The sequence below is a fragment of the Neoarius graeffei genome, chromosome 8 (assembly GCF_027579695.1).
Source record: "Neoarius graeffei isolate fNeoGra1 chromosome 8, fNeoGra1.pri, whole genome shotgun sequence".
Taxonomy (NCBI): Eukaryota; Metazoa; Chordata; class Actinopteri; order Siluriformes; family Ariidae; genus Neoarius; species Neoarius graeffei.
In genome coordinates this window covers 73526076-73546385 of record NC_083576.1, presented here as the reverse complement: position 1 = coordinate 73546385, position 20310 = coordinate 73526076, and the positions used below count along the sequence as shown (strand labels likewise).

At 41.8% G+C, this 20310-nt stretch overlaps 1 protein-coding gene across 2 annotated transcripts in view; it reads left to right on the top strand.

The window, feature by feature from the left end:
• The window catches only part of tdg.1 (thymine DNA glycosylase, tandem duplicate 1), a 32144-nt gene extending 13316 nt beyond the window's left edge, over positions 1 to 18828 (top strand). For both annotated transcript variants that reach the window (XM_060928210.1, XM_060928211.1), the window contains 6 exons: positions 1603 to 1738; positions 9494 to 9576; positions 9666 to 9760; positions 10401 to 10572; positions 14013 to 14144; positions 17655 to 18828. In XM_060928210.1, the coding sequence (XP_060784193.1) occupies positions 1603 to 1738; positions 9494 to 9576; positions 9666 to 9760; positions 10401 to 10572; positions 14013 to 14144; positions 17655 to 17788 (752 nt within the window). In that variant the 3' untranslated portion in view covers positions 17789 to 18828. The remainder of the gene's footprint in view (positions 1 to 1602; positions 1739 to 9493; positions 9577 to 9665; positions 9761 to 10400; positions 10573 to 14012; positions 14145 to 17654) is intronic.
• The last annotated feature ends 1482 nt before the right edge of the window (positions 18829 to 20310 follow it).

Genomic DNA, 20310 nt, shown 5'->3' with positions numbered 1-20310 from the left:
GCGGATACGTAGTGAGGGACGCTTTTAGGAACTGAAATAAAAGATCAAATAGCCTAATTTTTGTGGTGCTAGTTCGTAATAAACTCAACAAAAATAAAAACTTTACACTCGTTTCAAAGTCAATAATTTGAACATTTTGGAAAATAGGTTTGAAATAACGATTGTATTCAATTATCTTGTCATTAAAGATGCTATAGCATACAGATCATGTTTGTCATGGAATCGGTTCCACCGGAAATGCGACGACAATGTCCATGATCAAAAACTGTGAGTCACAACTTAATGAAATCATGTCAATATCGGGTGTGTCCTCCATGGGCGTTCACAACTGCGATACAACGTCTCCTCATGGATTGGATGATGCGTCTGAACACAGCTTGGGGAATGCGCCGCCATATTTGTACCAACATGGCACCAAGCTCCTGCAAGTTCTGTGGAGGGTTCCAGTGGTTCCTGTGGTGCCAGTTTGATGGAGACGTGTCTGGAGATTATGGATGGTCTGTCGACTGCATCCCATAACCCTCGCAACATCAGTGACGGATGTTCCCGTATTCAGCATGCCAATGGCACGTTCACGCTGAATGTTTGACAGTCGTGGCATTGCAAATTAACGAATAATTAACCATAAAACCTTGTTTTTCTGAGATGACACTCTACTCTGCTACCATGAGATCAATTGCAAGTGTATCAATAGGTCACGTCACTTGTGTCACATGGAAACGTGATTTTAGCGTGCAGTGCTCTCGCACGTGCTACGTAGGCCCGACCAGTAGAATGAATGTGTGACGTAATGCCCTTGACAATGCATTTAACCATAATCACAACAAGAACTCTTTCAAGAAAAGTTTCTAAACACTATTTGAAAAATAATGAGTGTCAAGTTTTTATTTTTGCTGAATATATATGCTCATTCCAACTTGCCCGGTCGGGCATGTCGGGGACATATCCCACTTGCCCGAATGCATGTTTCACTTGCCCCGGGCAATCGGGCAGTCCTTAATGTCGAGCCCTGACATGTAATTTTTCTAAACGAATAACTAAATCATTCTAGCTAGCGCTTAGCTATCTTAGCTTTAGAATGCATGAGCTCGAGTCCACGGTAGCGAGTATGGAGTTACACACCTAATGTTTTGATCTTACAGAGAAAGAAATGATAAAACAAAAGCAGTAACAGATAAAAGATATATTTGTCTTTTGTTTCATGGATCTATTCGTGAATGTCAACCACAAATTACATCCCTGCGATTCAAAACTCTTCGAGTCACGATGTTTTCCACGTCTTGCCATCTTGGAGTGACGCAGTTCCATAGTTATGCTAATTAGTTAAAGCTCCATGCGTTTGGCTGTTTTCGTAGGGCCACACTGTTTACCTCAAGAGGTTGGAAAACGATCCCAAAATGGAGAAAAGCGACCCACAGTACATCAAAATGATCACGTGTCGTCTGCATGATATTGTTCTTGTAAGACATAGGAAAAGGCCATGCACAAGTTAAAAAAAATTAAAAATTCAGATGACTTTGCAGCCAGCACCTTTTAATATTAAAGCTGTTCAGTCTTTTGAGATATATATATATATATATATATATATGATCTCTCCTCAAGGGAAATGCCTGTTCCTGTCTGGATTTACTGAGCAGCTGTTGAACCACATGGATGATCAGTCTCTCCCTGAGAAATACGGCATTGGCTTCACTAACATGGTGCAAAGAGCAACACCAGGAAGCAAAGATCTCACAAGGTAGGACTGCTGCTCGAGTGTCTTCACACGCACACGTGGAAATGTATAGCGAACACATTTTTGTATATAAATAAAAGAACATAATTGTTTCTGATAGATATTGCAAACAACCAAAGCTTATTGGGTTATCAATTATTATTAATAAAATGGTATAAAGGAATGCATTTCAGCATGAAATAATAAATTGTAAAGGACAGGACCCGAAAACAAGTTGCGTCTCAAGTTTTTTCTAGTTAGGTGACGCTATTAAATAGGGCTGAGTGATGTACTGATATAATATCGATATCTTGATAAATTGTCACAATAAGCTATGCTGAGACATTGATAGCTTTTTATTAAAATAATTACTCACTGATTGGACAAAGTTGATGTGATGTTAAAAATTTGTGCTTAAATTTACAGTGCTCAGCATAAATGAGTGCACCCCCTTTGAAAAGTAACATTTTAAACAATATCTTGAACACAAACAATTTCCAAAATGTTGACAAGACAAAGTTTAATATAACATCTGTTTAACTTATAACCACTGTTCGAACTACGGGGGTACTCGGGGGATCCGAGATCCCCTGAAACAGACATGAGATCCCTTGAAAACATGATTTGGGAAATGTTGGGGGGTCTCTAAAATATTGGCAAAATGATGTTTATTGACATAGCAATCGTGTGTAACGGGAAGCATTTGCATATCCGAAGTAGAGCCCTGCACTCCCGCGGGAGTCCCGCGGGACCCGCCGCAAAGCAGTGCGGCGCGGGACAAATTTTGAAAGCTCATTGCGGGCGGGACCGGAAGTGCACATATCAGCGCTCGAAACTAACGGTGTCCCGACGTCCCGGGGACCATAAAAAATGTCATCGGGACACAAAATTATCATATCTGGGACAATCCCGGGACAATGGAAAAAAATAGATCTAGAAAAAAAGTTCTACATTAATATTATTTACAAAGCCGTAACACATACGTAGACATTCACCTAATTTGTCAATTTTAATTTTAAAACGTTAACAGCGAAAAATACATAGTAGCTACACTTTCGATGCACCTGCATCAGTAGGCTACAGAGCAGCGCATTCTGTTCTAGAATCTTCGGCCGGAGTCCGCATTATATGGACTTGGAATGGAATTGCTACCGCACACGCTGCGCCGACTCTTGCCAGAACAAAAATGCTGAAGTGGTTGAAGCGGACCGACCGCGGGGAAGAAACTGAAAGCCCAGACATAACGTCTCCGGGACCTTCAGGATCCAAAGTGTCATCGCCTGGTCTGCAGGCAACGCTAGCAACTGAATGAACTGAATGAACACTGTTAGACACGTTATAAAATACAACAGGAATGATGTGGCTGATATTGACGGAAGATACCGTTCAACAGAATAAGTGAGTTTTCTTGGTGTCTTTCTAGTTCAGAAAGTTTAGTCAGTCAGCAGCACAACTAGGCTCGGACCTGCCACTATGTTGATGTTGCTAACATTTGCACCCGGCAGCGAAAGTTCATAAAATGGATAACGGTAATGGATAACAGAAAGTTCATAAAAATGGATAACGGTAATGGATAACGGAAAGTTCATAAAAATGGATAACGGTAATGGTGAAAATTATAAGTTGGCCTTATAAGTGCCAACAGATATTCAAGGTATAAGTAGATGAAATGAACATAAAAGGGGTCTTATTTTCAACTAAAGTGTACTGCAGATGTAGGGAGTTGAAACATTTTCTGAATGAGCTAGTTGGCCCCTTTAAATAAACGGGTATCTATTCATACAGTGAGATCGCCAAAGTTTAATAAACTGAAAATGCAATAACTGTAATTTTGAAGTAGATGATGTATAGGACATGTGTCGCTTGTGTCTTGTGACTTATTGTAAAAATGATATAAAGGGTTCAAAATCGCATAGTTACAAATATAATAGTAACTTCATATGATAATATTAACCACTGGTTATTTCAGAGAGGAAAAAGATGGGGACACTATTGCTTCCATTTGGGACAATACAACACAGAATTCGGGACCACTGGGGGACACAAAGAAAAAAAAGTTAATTTCGAGCCCTGGCACATATGCAGCGCGGGCGGGAGCGGTGATGAGCTGCAGTCCCGCTAACTAAAAACGTGTTTGAAATAAAATTTATAAATTATTAATTTATGTCTATCATATATAATTTGTGCTGGATATTTTATTTGGCATTAATAAAAACATTTTAAGATGCCTAAATTTGCAGAGAGAGGTGGGGCTTACATTAGACCGTATCAGCGGATCATCAGATTAATGTTTTTAAAACGATTAGCGTGCACACAGCAACGCCAATACACGATTCGCGTGCACACAGCAACACCAATACACGGATACGCTCGGCTCCGCAGGCATCCTGCGCTCCAAATCACTCCGCCCTGAACAGCGAGTGCCCTCTGGAGGGTGCGCACTCCGGCCCTGCGCAGCTCACAGAGCGCGCGAGTGAAGTGCACGAGCAGTGATTCGGGACTGAGCCGCTGTGTGTGTGATCTCGGTGCATATCGGGCATGCGCGTCACTTACCACTTGCAAGTGGAAGGATGGCAAGCCTAAAGACAATCATAACTACACAATGGGCAGTATTTGCATCAGTATTTGCAGTATTTTCATACTTTTATACTCTTTAATGAAAGGTGATACAAGGCGGAAGTCCGCGCCGTTTTTCAGCAGTCGCATCACATGACCAACGCCAGCGAATCAGGAAGGTGGATGTCACAGTGACGTTGTCCAATGACGACGCCAGCTAGAGCTCAGCACAGCGTATCTGCGTATCCACGTATTCTCAATGTTTACACAGCACCGGACCAGACACGATCTGGATTGAATACGTGGACCCTGACGGATTCCCGTTTCCCGGCGTTTCCAGGCGTTTTAATGTAAACGGACAGTGCATCCGTGAAGAAAACGAGACGGATACGGTCTAATGTAAACTTGGCCAGAGTCAGATTGCCAGATTGAGTGAGGAATGGCATCTTAAATTTGCCATTGATCACCCTAACAGGAAATCCTTTGATCACTCTAATGACTCGCAGTTCACACCCAGCTAGCAAAAGAACCATGAGTGAAGTGATTTACTGCTTGCGTTAGTCTACAACTTTAATCAGAGAGACAGGTTACACAGTGACGGTAGGCTTGACTCAATGCTATCCCAGAAATCCTTCCTGTAATATGCAAATTTGGCTGTCCAATCGGAGGCGGCCAAATGTGCATATTGCAGGAAGGATTTCTGGGATAGCATTGAGTCAAGCCTACCGTCACTGTGTAACCTGTCTCTCTGATTAGAGTTGTAGACTAACTCAAGCAGTAAATCAATTCACTTCTCTTACTAGCTCTGCTTTGCAATTAAAAAAAAAAAAACACCATTAGTACAAAGCAAGCCCATTCACTTATTTATGCTGATCAGAGAATTACAATGGTTTCTCATGTGATAAAAATGTGCGATTCGCGATTAAATATTTTAACCGCTTGACAGCACTTATTATTATTATTATTATTATTATTATTATTATTATAGACACTACATGCTGAATTCAGAAACAAGGTAAATAATAACAAACGTGAACGTGAGCTGTAGATATCTATGCTCAAATCCACTCAAAGTAGGGCGCGGGGCACCATCACGCTGTGTCAAGACAAGAACTTTCCTGAGAAATAACGCGAACGTCTACATCATGCGGGATTTGCGGGCGGGAGCGGGACAAAATATGGCAGGCGGGAGCGGGACTGAAAATCATAATTCTTTGCGGGCGCGGGCGGGAGCGTGACTGCACAATGCGGGCGGGAGCTGGACTGAAAAATCCGACCCGCGCAGACCTCTAATCCGAAGTGTTGTGTTTACATCAAAGATAAAATAAACCGATATGACAACGACTGCTGCTGCCAGGTTGGGGACACAAACTAGTAGAAAGGAAGTATGCCAACAGTGCCAACACCCTTCCTTTCTACTAGTTTGTGTCCCCAGAATTTTCCCATGACTTCTATCCATGTTTCTGTAGTTGCCCCTCTTTCCCACGGTTGTTTTGCTACAATGTTTGTAGTGGGTGTGGCAGTAGGTTGAGAAAGTGTTTATCATTCGGTGCACCTTCAGATCATGCGAGTGCTAGTCTTCAGCGTTAGCCATGTCGAAAAGAAAACAAAGTACTCTTTCGAGTTTTGGATTTGTTAAGAAAAGTAAAAATTCCGAGGAGCAGCAAGACGGTTCTTCAGCAGATGACAGTGGACAACCGTCCGCAACCACCATCGCTGCACCTGCTGGGAATCCCGGGCCCGCTGTCAGCATGCAGCAGGATGAGCAAGCAGGCAGCGTGGAGCTATCTGCCGGTGAGTCCACATCCACGGGCCTCTCTCACCCGAGCATCTGGAGCAGCCAGCAGTGGACAGAGTGGAAGTCCCGCAACCCCTGGCTGTTTTTTGAACATGCCAAATTCAATGCGGACACGATTTCCCCTGATGAGTTATGACTTCAGACGCGATGCGTGTGTGGAGGTGTGGAGTCTGCGTGATATGTGCATAAGATAGGCTTCTCATGTGTTTGGAGATCCGCGCTCTGAGACAAGCGCAAGCACGCACCCCCCCCCCCCCCCCCCCCCCCCCCCCCCCCAGGGGAAAAAAGGGACCCCCCGAAAATATCGGCATAGTTCGAACACTGCTTATAACGTGAAAGTAAGGTTAATAATATAACTTAGATTACACATTTTTCAGTTTTACTCAAATTAGGGTGGTGCAAAAATGAGTACACCCCACTGAAAGTCTCTGGAGCAAAGCTAAATTGTAGACTACAAATGTCTAATTTAACAAGAATACAATCATAGGTGAGACTAATTAGTCATTACACAGGTGTCCAGCAGACAGTTGACCTATAAAAGGGTGTTACTTTAAAAAAAAAAAAACCCTTCCCATTTCATGCTGTCAGCAATGGCACCACATGGAAGAGAAATGACACAAGACCTGAGAAAGAAAATAATTTCTTTCCACCACAAAGGTGAAGGCTACAAGAAGATCAGCAAAGCTTTACTTATCAATCAGAATACTGTAGCAAAAGTGGTACAAAAATTTAAGAAAGATGGAACTGCAACCATCTCACAGAGACGTCCAGGTCGTCCACGGAAGTTAACACCTCGACAGGAGCGTCTTCTGATGAGAAGAGTTGAAGAAAATCGGCATGCAAGTTCACTGCAGTTATCTAAAGAAGTAGAAAGCCAAACTGGGGTGACTATTTCCCGTGACACAATACGGCGTACACTGCAGAGGAATGGCACGCATGGATGCCCACCTAGAGTTTGCCAGGGCCCATGCTGACAAAGATGAAGACTACTGGGACTCTATACTCTGGAGTGATGAGACCAAGATAAATGATTTTGGAACTGATGGCTTCAAAACTGCAAAGATGAGGAATACAAAGAAAACTGCATGGTGCCTACAGTGAAACATGGTGGTGGCAGTGTCCTTCTGTGGAGCTGCTGGTGTCGGGGAGCTGCATTTCATTGATGGCATCATGAATTCACAGATGTATTGCTCTATACTGAAAGAGAAGATGCTACCATCACGCCGTGCCCTTGGTCGTCGTGCACTTTTCCAACATGACAATGATCCTAAACACACGTCTAAGGCCACTGTTGGATCTCTGAAGAAGAACAGGGTGAAAGTGATTCAGTGGCCAAGTATGTCTCCTGATCTGAACCCAATCGAACACCTATGGGGAATTCTGAAGAGACAAGTTGAGCATCACTCTCCATCCAGTATCCGGTCACTAAAACAGGTCATTGTTGAAGAATGGAAAAAGATTGATGTTGCAAAATGTCGCCAACTTGTTAATTCCCTGCCTAGAAGACTTGGTGCTGTCATTAAAAATCATGGAGGCCATACAAAGTACTAGATGGAATAGTTTTTGTCGTGGGGTGTACTCATTTTTGCACCACCCTAATTTGAGTAAAACTGAAAAATGTGTAATCCAAGTTTATATTATTAACCTTACTTTCCCGTTATAAGTTAAACAGATGTTATATTAAACTTTGTCTCGTCAACATTTTGGAAATTGTTTGTGTTCATTGAGATATTGTTTAAAATGTTACTTTTCAAACGGGGTGGACTCATTTACGCTGAGCGCTGTATAAATGTGTTATTTTCCAGTGTTTGTTAATTTTTTAAACATGTTTTTTATATTTAAAAATGAGTCTCACCACTAATTTTATTATTATTTATAATTTTTATCGCCCACTGGCTGAAAGGCCCGAAGAGGGATTAGGTCACGGGTTCTCACCTTCTAAAATCAACTCCTCTCACAATTTTTGGAGGAATTTCACGAAACTTGGCAAAAAGCTTTGTTATAGGACAATAATAGGCATATTGCAATTTCGTTTGCAGTATATTGTAGCAGGGGATATTGTGCTCTCTTGTTTCTTTAATGCATCACTACTATACTGCTGGCAATTTGTGAGCAAAAGTATATATCATGATTAGGGCTGTAACGATACACCCAACTCACGATTCGATTCGTATCGCGATTTTTGACCCACGATTCGATACGCCAACGATTTTTTTTTTAAATGTTTTTTTTAAGTAGTAAATTTGACTTATTAACATTTACTTACTTACATTAACTATTTAATAAAATGAACAAATGTATATCCAAAGATTGTTTTATTTCTCAAAATAATACTGTTGAGCCGGAAACTCTGTTTTTTTTTTCGGTTCTGAAAAAGTCATTTTTCCAAATCGTGTAAATCCGTTAAGATTTTTTTTTGGGGGGGTGGCTCTCTCACTGTGTCAGTCTCATAGGGCCAATGATTTTCTGTGATCGCGGAAAACAGATGGAAATTACGGAATTTTTATGGTGAAACATTGCTCGCGTGTCAAAATGTAACTGCCGCAGAAGGCTTCCGCCCAAGCAGACATGCCTTCAGTGTTGCCAGATCTTGCTAACGTTTTCCACCCCAAAATATGTTCAAAACCAGCCAAAAAGCACCTAAACCTGCCCAATCTGGCAACACTGCATGCCTTTCCGGTCAAGTGATTGTGATTGGCTTGTGGCACACCTAGCCAGCCAATGAGCTGCTTGTTTACAGATTCGCTCCCCGCGTCGCAACCAGAATGGCGACCGCTTAAAAGAAATGAATGCTCTGCCAGTGGCGAGTGTGGACGTTGCGTGACTCGCAGAAGATTGTCGCAGGTCGGCAAAAAAACGACTTACTAATAGATGATATAAAAAAAAAAAAAGTAATTTAAGTAAGTTTAAAATGTAATTTAAATAAAAAGTATTCATAAATTGAAGTTTGGAAGCGCCTCTGTTTTTGGGCTGAGGAGAAGTCTGAAAGGGTGTACCGCGATTCTGCCTTGTTGTATCGCGACACGGATCGTGGCTCTGCGTATCGCGATTTCGATTCGCATATTGTTACAGCCCTAATCATGATACATATTGTGTATTGTACAAATGCGTGAGAATAGTGACACGATATTTTTGACATATTGCAATCCCAAGGCGCACAGTTTAAATGTTTGCTTGGTCTTCTGAGGGTCCACTGGCAGACTCCAAGGAACTATAGAGGAGCAAATGTTTGGCAGTTCGAAAGAAATGCGTTTCCTGACTGACTCGTGTAGATGTGGCATTTTTCATGCACTTGAGTGTATGCAAGCGTTAAAAATTACTGCTTGTTATCGGATTACTTTGTACAGAGATTCTTTACTTTAATAATTTTAAAACCTGGTTTATCATGATCCCTCTTCAACTTTTGGCTTTCTTTTCCAATGCAGTAAAGAGCTTCGAGAAGGTGGCAAAATTTTAGTGGAGAAGATTAAAAAGTTCAAACCTCTCATAGCAGTTTTCAACGGGAAATGTAAGTATGTATGGAGTGAATATGTATTGCTTGACAGGTATGTCACATCGAGCAATTTCATTCGAACATCAACTTTCTTTTTCCTGAAGGTATATATGAAATGTTCTGTCGAGAGCTATTTGGGAAAAAGCCCAAAACTCTGGAATTTGGCTTGCAGCCACACAAGATTCCTGACTCGGACACGGTAGGACACCAGCAGCCATCTCTAACCTAGAAATTAATTTTCATTTGCTTAAAGGAACAGTCCACCGTATTTCCATAATGAAATATGCTCTTATCTGAATTGAGACGAGCTGCTCCGTACCTCTCCGAGCTTTGCGCGACCTCCCAGTCAGTCAGACGCGCCGTCACTCCTGTTAGCAATGTAGCTAGGCTCAGTATGGCCAATGGTATTTTTTGGGGCTGTAGTTAGATGCGACCAAACTCTTCCGCGTTTTTCCTGTTTACATAGGTTTATATGACCAGTGACATGAAACAAGTTCAGTTACACAAATTGAAACGTAGCGATTTTCTAACTGAACTTGTTTCATATCACTGGTCATATAAACCTATGTAAACAGGAAAAACGCGGAAGAGTTTGGTTGCATCTAACTACAGCCCCAAAAAATACCGTTGGCCATACTGAGCCTAGCTACATTGCTAACAGGAGTGACAGCGCGTCTGACTGCGTCTGACTGACTGGGAGGTCGCGCAAAGCTCGGAGAGGTACGGAGCAGCTCGTCTCAATTCAGATAAGAGCATATTTCATTATGGAAATACGGTGGACTGTTCCTTTAAGTTCATCAGTGGAAGAGTAACATCTGTACGCCTCTGTGGATCTTTAGGCGTTGTATCTGATGCCCTCATCAAGTGCCCGCTGTGCCCAGTTCCCTCGAGCTCAGGATAAAGTGCACTTCTACATCAAGCTCCGAGAACTCCGAGACCAACTGAAGGGTGTGGCCAGGCTCAAGGAAGTAGAGGAAGTCAATTATACCTTTGATCTTGGCATGGCTAAAGGTAAGGGTGCAGGTTTTGATGGTTCTTTACACTGGAATCTTTGGGCATGTCTTCCAAAATATGTCATATAAAGAGTGATGATGATGTTTAAATAATGTTCACTGGTGTTGAGTGGAATGTCCGATGTATTCCATTCAGCTAGCATGATCTTGAACTCGTCTTCGACTTGTTCAATATCATGCTAGCTGAATGGAATACATCTGACATGCCACTCAACACCAGTGAATATTATTATACATACGGGCCACTTTTCCCATGGAATAAAAACATGTATTCTGTTCCCTTCTAGCGGGTTTATTAACGGCATGCAATATTGTCATCACATCGCTTATCCTCCATGTATTACGCCACTCTCCCCAATGGAGAATGAGCATGCAATATTGTTGTTATATTGCACGTTGTATGGAATATATCTGATATATGATGAAAAAAAGCCATTATTATTATTATTATTATTATCAGGGATGTGATTTTTCCGCGAATTTGCGGAATTCCGCTTTTTTCACCTCAAAACTTGAAAAAAAAAATGCTTCCGATTTTTCCCTCAAATCCACATTTGTATCCTATTCGTTCCGACTTTGTTTGAAAGATGGCAGCCTCGGATTTGCATCTTTACGCCTCGATCACGGAGGCTGCCATCTTTCAATTCTTTGTTTGAAGCAAGCGCATTCATTGGTTGTTACAGAGCGATGGACCAATCATGTACCTCGTTTCATCTCATTGACGTAATTACGTCATTTACGCAATTCCGTCATTGAGATGAAACGAGGTACGTGATTGGCCCATCGCTCTGTAACAACCAATGAACGCGCTTGTTAGATAGCTGTACATAAGCTCGCTTCAAACAGAGTTGAAAAATGGCAGCCTCCGTGATCGAGCGTAAGGATGCAAATCGAGTGAGAGAGAGAGCGAGTGAGAGAGAGAGAGAGAGAGCGCGCGAGTGAGCGAGAGTGTGTGTGTCAGAGTTGCATGTTGACCATTAAATTGGCTTGAATTTGTTAATCATGACAAGTTTTTTCTTGTGCGTTTGCTTGCCATTTTAGTACAATTTTTAAGTCAGAAAACCCCAAAACCCAGGAGCTTCGGGGGGCTTCCCCCCTTGTCCCCCCACCAGGGTGCTGCCCTGGACCAGCTGGGGGCTTGCGGCCCCCAGACCCCCGGCTAAAATTTTCAGATAATTTCACCAGCCCCAAATCACATCCCTGTATTATTATTATTATTATTATTATTATCAAAATCTTCCTTTTTAATGAAGCAACCATGACGGCCATGTTTGTTTACAAATTGTCCCAGTTGCTCACTAGCACGGAAGTTTTACGTCTCCGACGTGACGTTATGTTGTCGTGACAACCATGCAATATCGTAAACCATATTCAACGCTCGTTCTGCAGTGACGTAATACACATACAGTGGTGCTTGAAAGTTTGTGAACCCTTTAGAATTGTGTGTGTGACCTAAAACAACATCAGATTTTCACACAAGTCCTAAAAGTAGATAAAGAGAACCCAGTTAAACAAATGAGACAAAAATATTATACTTGGTCATTTATTTATTGAGGAAAATGATCCAATATTACATATCTGTGAGTGGCAAAAGTATGTGAACCTCTAGGATTAGCAGTTAATTTGAAGGTGAAGTTAGTCAGGTGTTTTCAATCAATGGAATGACAATCAGGTGTGAGTGGGCACCCTGTTTTATTTAAAGAACAGGGATCTATCAAAGTCTGATCTTCACAACACATGTTTGTGGAAGTGTATCATGGCACGAACAAAGGAGGTTTCTGAGGACCTCAGAAAAAGCGTTGTTGATGCTCATCAGGCTGGAAAAGGTTACAAAACCATCTCTAAAGAGTTTGGACTCTACCAATCCACAGTCAGACAGATTGTGTACAAATGGAGGAAATTCAAGACCATTGTTACCCTCTCCAGGAGTGGTCGACCAACAAAGATCACTCCAAGAGCAAGGTGTGTAATAGTTGACGAGGTCACAAAGGACCCCAGGGTAACTTCTCAGCAACTGAAGGCCTCTCTCACACTGGCTAATGTTCATGAGTCCACCATCAGGAGAACACTGAACAACAATGGTGTGCATGGCAGGGTTGCAAGGAGAAAGTCACTGCTCTCCAAAAAGAACATTGCTGCTCGTCTGCAGTTTGCTAAAGATCATGTGGGCAAGCCAGAAGGCTATTGGAAAAATGTTTTGTGGACGGATGAGACCAAAATAGAACTTTTTGGTTTAAATGAGAAGCGTTATGTTTGGAGAAAGGAAAACACTGCATTCCAGCATAAGAACCTTATCCCATCTGTGAAACATGGTGGTGGTAGTATCATGCTTTGGGCCCGTTTTGCTGCATCTGGGCCAGGACGGCTTGCCATCATTGATGGAACAATGAATTCTGAATTATACCAGCAAATTCTAAAGGAAAATATCAGGACATCTGTCCATGAACTGAATCTCAAGAGAAGGTGGGTCATGCAGCAAGACAGCGACCCTAAGCACACAAGTCGTTCTACCAAAGAATGGTTAAAGAAGAATAAAGTTAATGTTTTGGAATGGCCAAGTCAAAGTCCTGACCTTAATCCAATGGAAATGTTGTGGAAGGACCTGAAGCGAGCAGTTCATGTGAGGAAACCCACCAACATCCCAGACTTGAAGCTGTTCTGTACGGAGGAATGGGCTAAAATTCCTCCAAGCCGGTGTGCAGGACTGATCAACAGTTACCGCAAACGTTTAGTTGCAGTTATTGCTGCACAAAGGGGGTCACACCAGATACTGAAAGCAAAGGTTCACATACTGTACTTTTGCCACTCACAGATATGTAATATCGGACCATTTTCCTCAATAAATAAATGACCAAGTATAATATTTTTGTCTCATTTGTTTAACTGGATTCTCTTTATCTACTTTTAGGACTTGTGTGAAAATCTGATGATGTTTTAGGTCATATTTATGCAGAAATATAGAAAATTCTAAAGAGTTCACAAACTTTCAAGCACCACTGTATTATTATTATTATTATTATTATTATTATTATTATTATTATTATACACGCATTCAGGTGTTCGACGCATCTTTCTCTTTCAAAATTCGCTCAAAATCTTCCGTATTTAATGAAGCAAACCTGGTGGCCATGTTTTGTTTACAAATTGTCCCAGTCGCTCACTAGCGCGTAAGTTTTATATCTCCAACGTGTGACGTTATGTTGTCATGACAACCCTGCAATATCATAAACCATATTCAACGCTCATTCTCCATTGGGTAGAGTGACGTAATACACATCGGATAAGCGATATGCTAACAGTATTGCATTCTATCAAACCAAATGAATGAAACCCGCTAGAAGGGAAGAGAACACGTGTTTTTATTCCATCGAAAAAGTGTCCTGTATGTATAATAATCCACAGTATTCTATAAACCCTGTTGTCTGTGTGTTTCTACAGAGGACGCGAAGAGAATGGCCATTAAGGAGGAGCAGTACGATCCTGGCTACGAGGTTGCGTATGGAGGGGCGTATGTGGAACCTGGATTTGAGGCAGGCAATGGCCACTGTGCCTTCACTTCTGGAGAAGCAGGTGAGATGGATGATTTATTCCTAATGAATCTCCTGAACCCGAAACTTCAATAAAGCATTCAATCTCGGTTACTAGAGTGATGTTAAATGACTGCCAGAGGTGCCAACATGTAAGGTTTAAGCACAGCATTTAGCATCATGACCCCTTGTGTTATAGGAGACACCTGAAAACTTTGAGCTTTTTCTGTCTTACTCTTGCTTTCTAATTTTTTTTTTTTTAAAATGTATTTCCTGGAGTTGAATATAAGGTGGCATGGGGGTGCAGCAGGTAGCAATACAACCTCCTGAGCTTTGGTTAGTGTTTGAGTTTCTCTTGTTCTCCCAGTGTTCTTGTGGGTATTTCAGGTATTTCCAGCCTCACACTCATTGTTCAAAATAAGCTCTGGATCCAGTTTCATGCGAAATGGGGTAAAACATATATATATATATATATATATATATATATATATATATATATATATATATATATATATATATATGGGGCGGCACGGTGGTGTAGTGGTTAGCGCTGTCGCCTCACAGCAAGAAGGTCCGGGTTCGAGTCCCATGGCCGGCGAGGGCCTTTCTGTGTGGAGTTTGCATGTTCTCCCCGTGTCCGCGTGGGTTTCCTCCGGGTGCTCCGGTTTCCCCCACAGTCCAAAGACATGCAGGTTAGGTTAACTGGTGACTCTAAATTGACCGTAGGTGTGAGTGTGAATGGTTGTCTGTGTCTATGTGTCAGCCCTGTGATGACCTGGCGACTTGTCCAGGGTGTACCCCGCCTTTCGCCCGTAGTCAGCTGGGATAGGCTCCAGATTGCCTGCGACCCTGTAGAACAGGATAAAGCGGCTACAGATATATATATATATATATATATATATATATATATATATATATATATATATATATATATAAAATGAATAAATATGGCGGAAGCCATGGCCTAATGGTTAGAGAAGCAGCTTTGGGACCAAAGGGTCGCTGGTTTGATTCCCTGGACCAGCAGGAGTAGCTAAAGTGCCCTTGAATAAGGCATCTAACCCCTAACTGCTCTCCAGGCTGCTCTGGGTATGTTGTACATCGCTCTGGACAAGAGCGTCTGCAAAATGCAATATGGGTTCAGCCGGTGTATATTTGGTTTTTGTTTTCTCTGCTTTTCTTGTGAGCAATCTTGGCACCTCTGGAATTCCAAAGACATACCCTGTGTCCGAAATCGCTCACTCGTTCCCTATATAGGGAATTACTATAGACCCTTTTCAGTCACGTGACCTTCGTAAACGCGACCACCATTTTGGACATGTAGCAGACTTCGGCTCGAATTGGTTTGAATGCGAGGAAGGCGACAAACGGAGAACATACAAGAAAAAGGAGCAAGATGCAGAAAACACCTTCGCTGTAAATGTAGGGCATTTACAGGGCGAGCAGAGGGAGAAATAACAACAGTAACGACACATTAGCAACGCCGTACAGAAATAACGGTTTATGGCACAGACCCTTTCGGTTCTCGCTCATCTAGCTGCTACAATGACTGCTTAGACTGCAACAATAATACCTAACACACATTTAAGTATCCGTCGTAAAGACGTGAAACTCGTCGAGTGACGAGTGTGTTCATTGATAAGCTAACACAATCTAAAAGTAGACATACCATCACACTGCCCTGGCGCTGTGTACAGTTTACCTTCTATGGCTTGTGCACTCACTATTTGCCATTACTTTCTCCAACCGTTGTGACAGATTACAGGGAACGGCCTGGATTTAAGAGACAAATACATGCTCCTATTGTTTTGAACACTTATTTGTAGGCAGTGCTTTTAATTTGTAAAGTGGGAGGTCCCGGAGCGCAGAGGATGAGCGGCTCCGGTGCGGAAAAAAAGGGGGCGGGGCGCTGCGCTGCGCTTCTGGGCATGTTTTGTAATAACACTGCAAATTAAGTTCATCTGCAGATATTTTGTGGATGTCGTTTCATGAGAGAAATCACCAACAAGACAGATATCAAAATCAGACATTAACACTAAATAAACTTGCATTTTTTTAATTTAATTATTATTATTTTTTATTTTTTTGTTACATAGTCAAAAGAGGTGTCGGATCACCGGATCCAGTGTAAATAGCTGCCGGAGCCAACGCCCGAGGTTCCGGAGCGCGCTCCGGCTTGCTCCCCCTCAAATTAAGCGCTGTTTGTAGGACACTGCCTCTGATCTGTCCTACAGTCTACCAACAGCAAAGGAACACAACGCTAGCTAATGTCGTTAGCTAATAGCTACTACAGAAGAACAAAGAGGTTACAATGGGTTATTTTAGCCTATTTGGTTACACACTCGCCGCCACAGAATGTTAACAGCAATGTAATGCCTTTTCTGGCTAATTTTATTCATCTTACCTCCAACAAAGTGGTCACTACACAAGCGCTGGTATGCCGAGGGCTGCCAATCTGTTAATTTTTTTTTAATGGCCGCTATCCATCTTCTCCGTCGGGATCCGATAAAATGATAACCCTTGCCTTGTTTGTTGATGGTTACTACATCCAGGTGCACAACAATATAGTGGCATGATGGAAGTCTTGCTGAAAATAAACACTTTTTGCTGCCGTTCCTCAATGCTGGCTGTGGTAAACTACTGGTAGTACATGTCCAAAATGGCGGCTGCGTTTGTCGTGACGTCACGTGAAAAGGGTCCATATAGAGGACTATATAGTGAGCTCGTTGGTAAAATGAAAAAATGCTTTCGGACACTAGTCTATCACGCTGGTATTTACGTCATTACGGTCACACAATTAAAACGTGCCAGATCAGTCGGCTGGTGGGTTTTCAAAATAATAAATACATGGATGTATTTTTGTGATAAATCCATATTATACTGAGCGCATTTCCCATATTAATCAATACAAAGTACCTGCATCTTTCATCCATCCATACATTATCTGTAACTCGCGATCCTGCACAGGATAAGCAGCAAGCTGGAGCCTATCCCAGCTGACTATGGGCGAGAGGGTGGGGACACTCTGGACAAGTCGCCAGGTCATCACAGGGCTGACACATAGACACAGACAACCATTCATACTCACATTCACACCTACGGTCAATTTAGAGTCACCAGTTAACCTAACCTGCATGTCTTTGGACTGTGGGGGAAACCGGAGCACCGGGAGGAAACCCATGCGGAGAATATACAAACTCCACACAGAAAGGCCCTCGCTGGCCGCTGGGCTCGAACCCAGGACCTTCTTGCTGTGAGGTAACAGTGCTAACCACGACACTACCGTGCTGCTCCCTGTATCCTTCAGATTATTTTTTTTAAAATCAAGGCTGAATACTTTTTCTTCTTTGCCGCTGCCTTTTTTTAAATCAAATTTGAGACTTTTAATTTGATTTATTTCAGCGTGACTGCAATTTATTTCGGACAGCACTACAAAATGGCGTCCACACTATATAGTGTCCTATATAATGAGTCGGGAGCGATTTCGGACACGGATAGCAATGTACAGCTTGTCATTGATTGATTTTTTGATTTTATCCATCTGCACTTCTAGAAGCAGTAGAGAAGGAGCCTAGGAATCCAAATGCAGTCGGCCAGCTTCCAGATGGCCAGTGGATGACCAACTCCTTCGCGGATCAGATTCCCGAGATCGGCAGCTCATCACAAGTTCAGGCAGAGGCTGTATGAACAAGACCATCATCTCAGTAAGGGATGTGACTCCTGTGTTCATCCGCAGCTCTCCTCTCGTGCAGTGCCTCTCAATACGTATTGGAGCAATCTCAATACGTGCACTGACTCTCTTCTGCTTGCTGATTTGTTTAAAATCTGTTACATTAGGTAATAAGGCCATTATGGTTGCTGTGTGTAAGTCACTCAGCAGAACAGGATGATGAGTTGATGATGATTCGAAGCAGAAACGGATACTTCAGCAACTCGCGTCACCTGCTGCTCTCAATAGCGATAAACTGTACCTCAGTTCTTCAACTGAAGACTCTTATCACGAAGCACTCAACTAAAAGGGATGCATTTGAATTTTTTTCAATTTTCTTTGCCATGAATTTGAAGTAGGATTTTAGGAAGTAGTATTTCTATAGAATTTTTTTTTTTAATATTCTGTGTCCAAAACATTTTTGTTTTTGCTTAGTATATAAGCACTGATGCATTTGTTTTATTTCATGTGATATCAGGGATTGATACTTGATTTTAAGACAGAACAGTAACAGTATGTAGTTTGAATTGGTTAAATTTTTTTCTTCTCGTGCAAAACGTGCACGATTCTCTGCCTGGAAGCCGTTTACATACAGTAGGTAAGCATGGAAATAGTAAAGATTATGAATCCCCTTTTTATATAAAAGATGGTGTTAGGGCAAGTAGCATAGGTGAAATTATTAAAACATTTGTAATCAAAGCAGACACCATGATTAATCGCTCAAGGTGCATTTTTAAATGATTATACTGATGCAATCATGTGACTGTGTGGTGTTGATTTGGTATTTGTGGAGTAGTTGTCTCCTGTGACATGAAATTATAAACGCGAGTGTCAAAGACAGTCACGCTACCTTCTCAAGTACTGTAAAACGGTGTTTTTATGACACATGGTACTGTGTGAATTTTAAAGCTTTGATTTACTGTGGTTTTACTGTTGATATAAAATGCTCTTGGTGCTAATTTGTTCTTATTGTAAACATGATTACGTTTTCCCTCTATTAAAATTTTATTGCATTCAACTTGCTCAGGCGTAATGTTAATCTTGAGTACAATTATTCCTTTATTTCTGATTACAAGTATCTTAATTATCTTAATATGGGGAAATAAAACTTTTTAGTAACAAGAAGCTGGGTGTATTTGCATTTTACTTAGTCACATATAATCCAAAGGAGTAGAAACATGTGGATGTGAGAGTGGACTGTTGATGTCTGGATCAAACTTACAACCCCGATTCCAAAAAAGTTGGGACAAAGTACAAATTGTAAATAAAAACGGAATGCAATAATTTACAAATCTCAAAAACTGATATTGTATTCACAATAGAACATAGACAACATATCAGATGTCAAAAGTGAGACATTTTGAAATTTCATGCCAAATATTGGCTCATTTGAAATTTCATGACAGCAACACATCTCAAAAAAGTTGGGACAGGGGCAATAAGAGGCTGGAAAAGTTAAAGGTACAAAAAAGGAACAGCTGGAGGACAAAATTGCAACTCATTAGGTCAATTGGCAATAGGTCATTAACATGACTGGGTATAAAAAGAGCATCTTGGAGTGGCAGCGGCTCTCAGAAGTAAAGATGGGAAGAGGATCACCAATCCCCCTAATTCTGCGCCGACAAATAGTGGAGCAATATCGGAAAGGAGTTCGACAGTGTAAAATTGCAAAGAGTTTGAACATATCATCATCTACAGTGCATAATATCATCAAAAGATTCAGAGAATCTGGAAGAATCTCTGTGCGTAAGGGTCAAGGCCGGAAAACCATACTGGGTGCCCGTGATCTTCGGGCCCTTAGACGGGACTGCATCACATACAGGCATGCTTCTGTATTAGAAATCACAAAATGGGCTCAGGAATATTTCCAGAGAACATTATCTGTGAACACAATTCACCGTGCCATCTGCCGTTGCCAGCTAAAACTCTATAGTTCAAAGAAGAAGCCGTATCTAAACATGATCCAGAAGCGCAGACGTCTTCTCTGGGCCAAGGCTCATTTAAAATGGACTGTGGCAAAGTGGAAAACTGTTCTGTGGTCAGACGAATCAAAATTTGAAGTTCTTTATGGAAATCAGGGACGCCGTGTCATTCGGACTAAAGAGGAGAAGGACGACCCAAGTTGTTGTTGGCGCTCAGTTCAGAAGCCTGCATCTCTGATGGTATGGGGTTGCATTAGTGTGTGTGGCATGGGCAGCTTACACATCTGGAAAGACACCATCAATGCTGAAAGGTATATCCAGGTTCTAGAGCAACATATGCTCCCATCCAGATGACGACTCTTTCAGGGAAGACCTTGCATTTTCCAACATGACAATGCCAAACCACATACTGCATCAATTACAGCATCATGGCTGCGTAGAAGAAGGGTCCGGGTACTGAACTGGCCAGCCTGCAGTCCAGATCTTTCACCCATAGAAAACATTTGGTGCATCATAAAACGGAAGATACGACAAAAAAGACCCAAGACAGTTGAGCAACTAGAATCCTACATTAGACA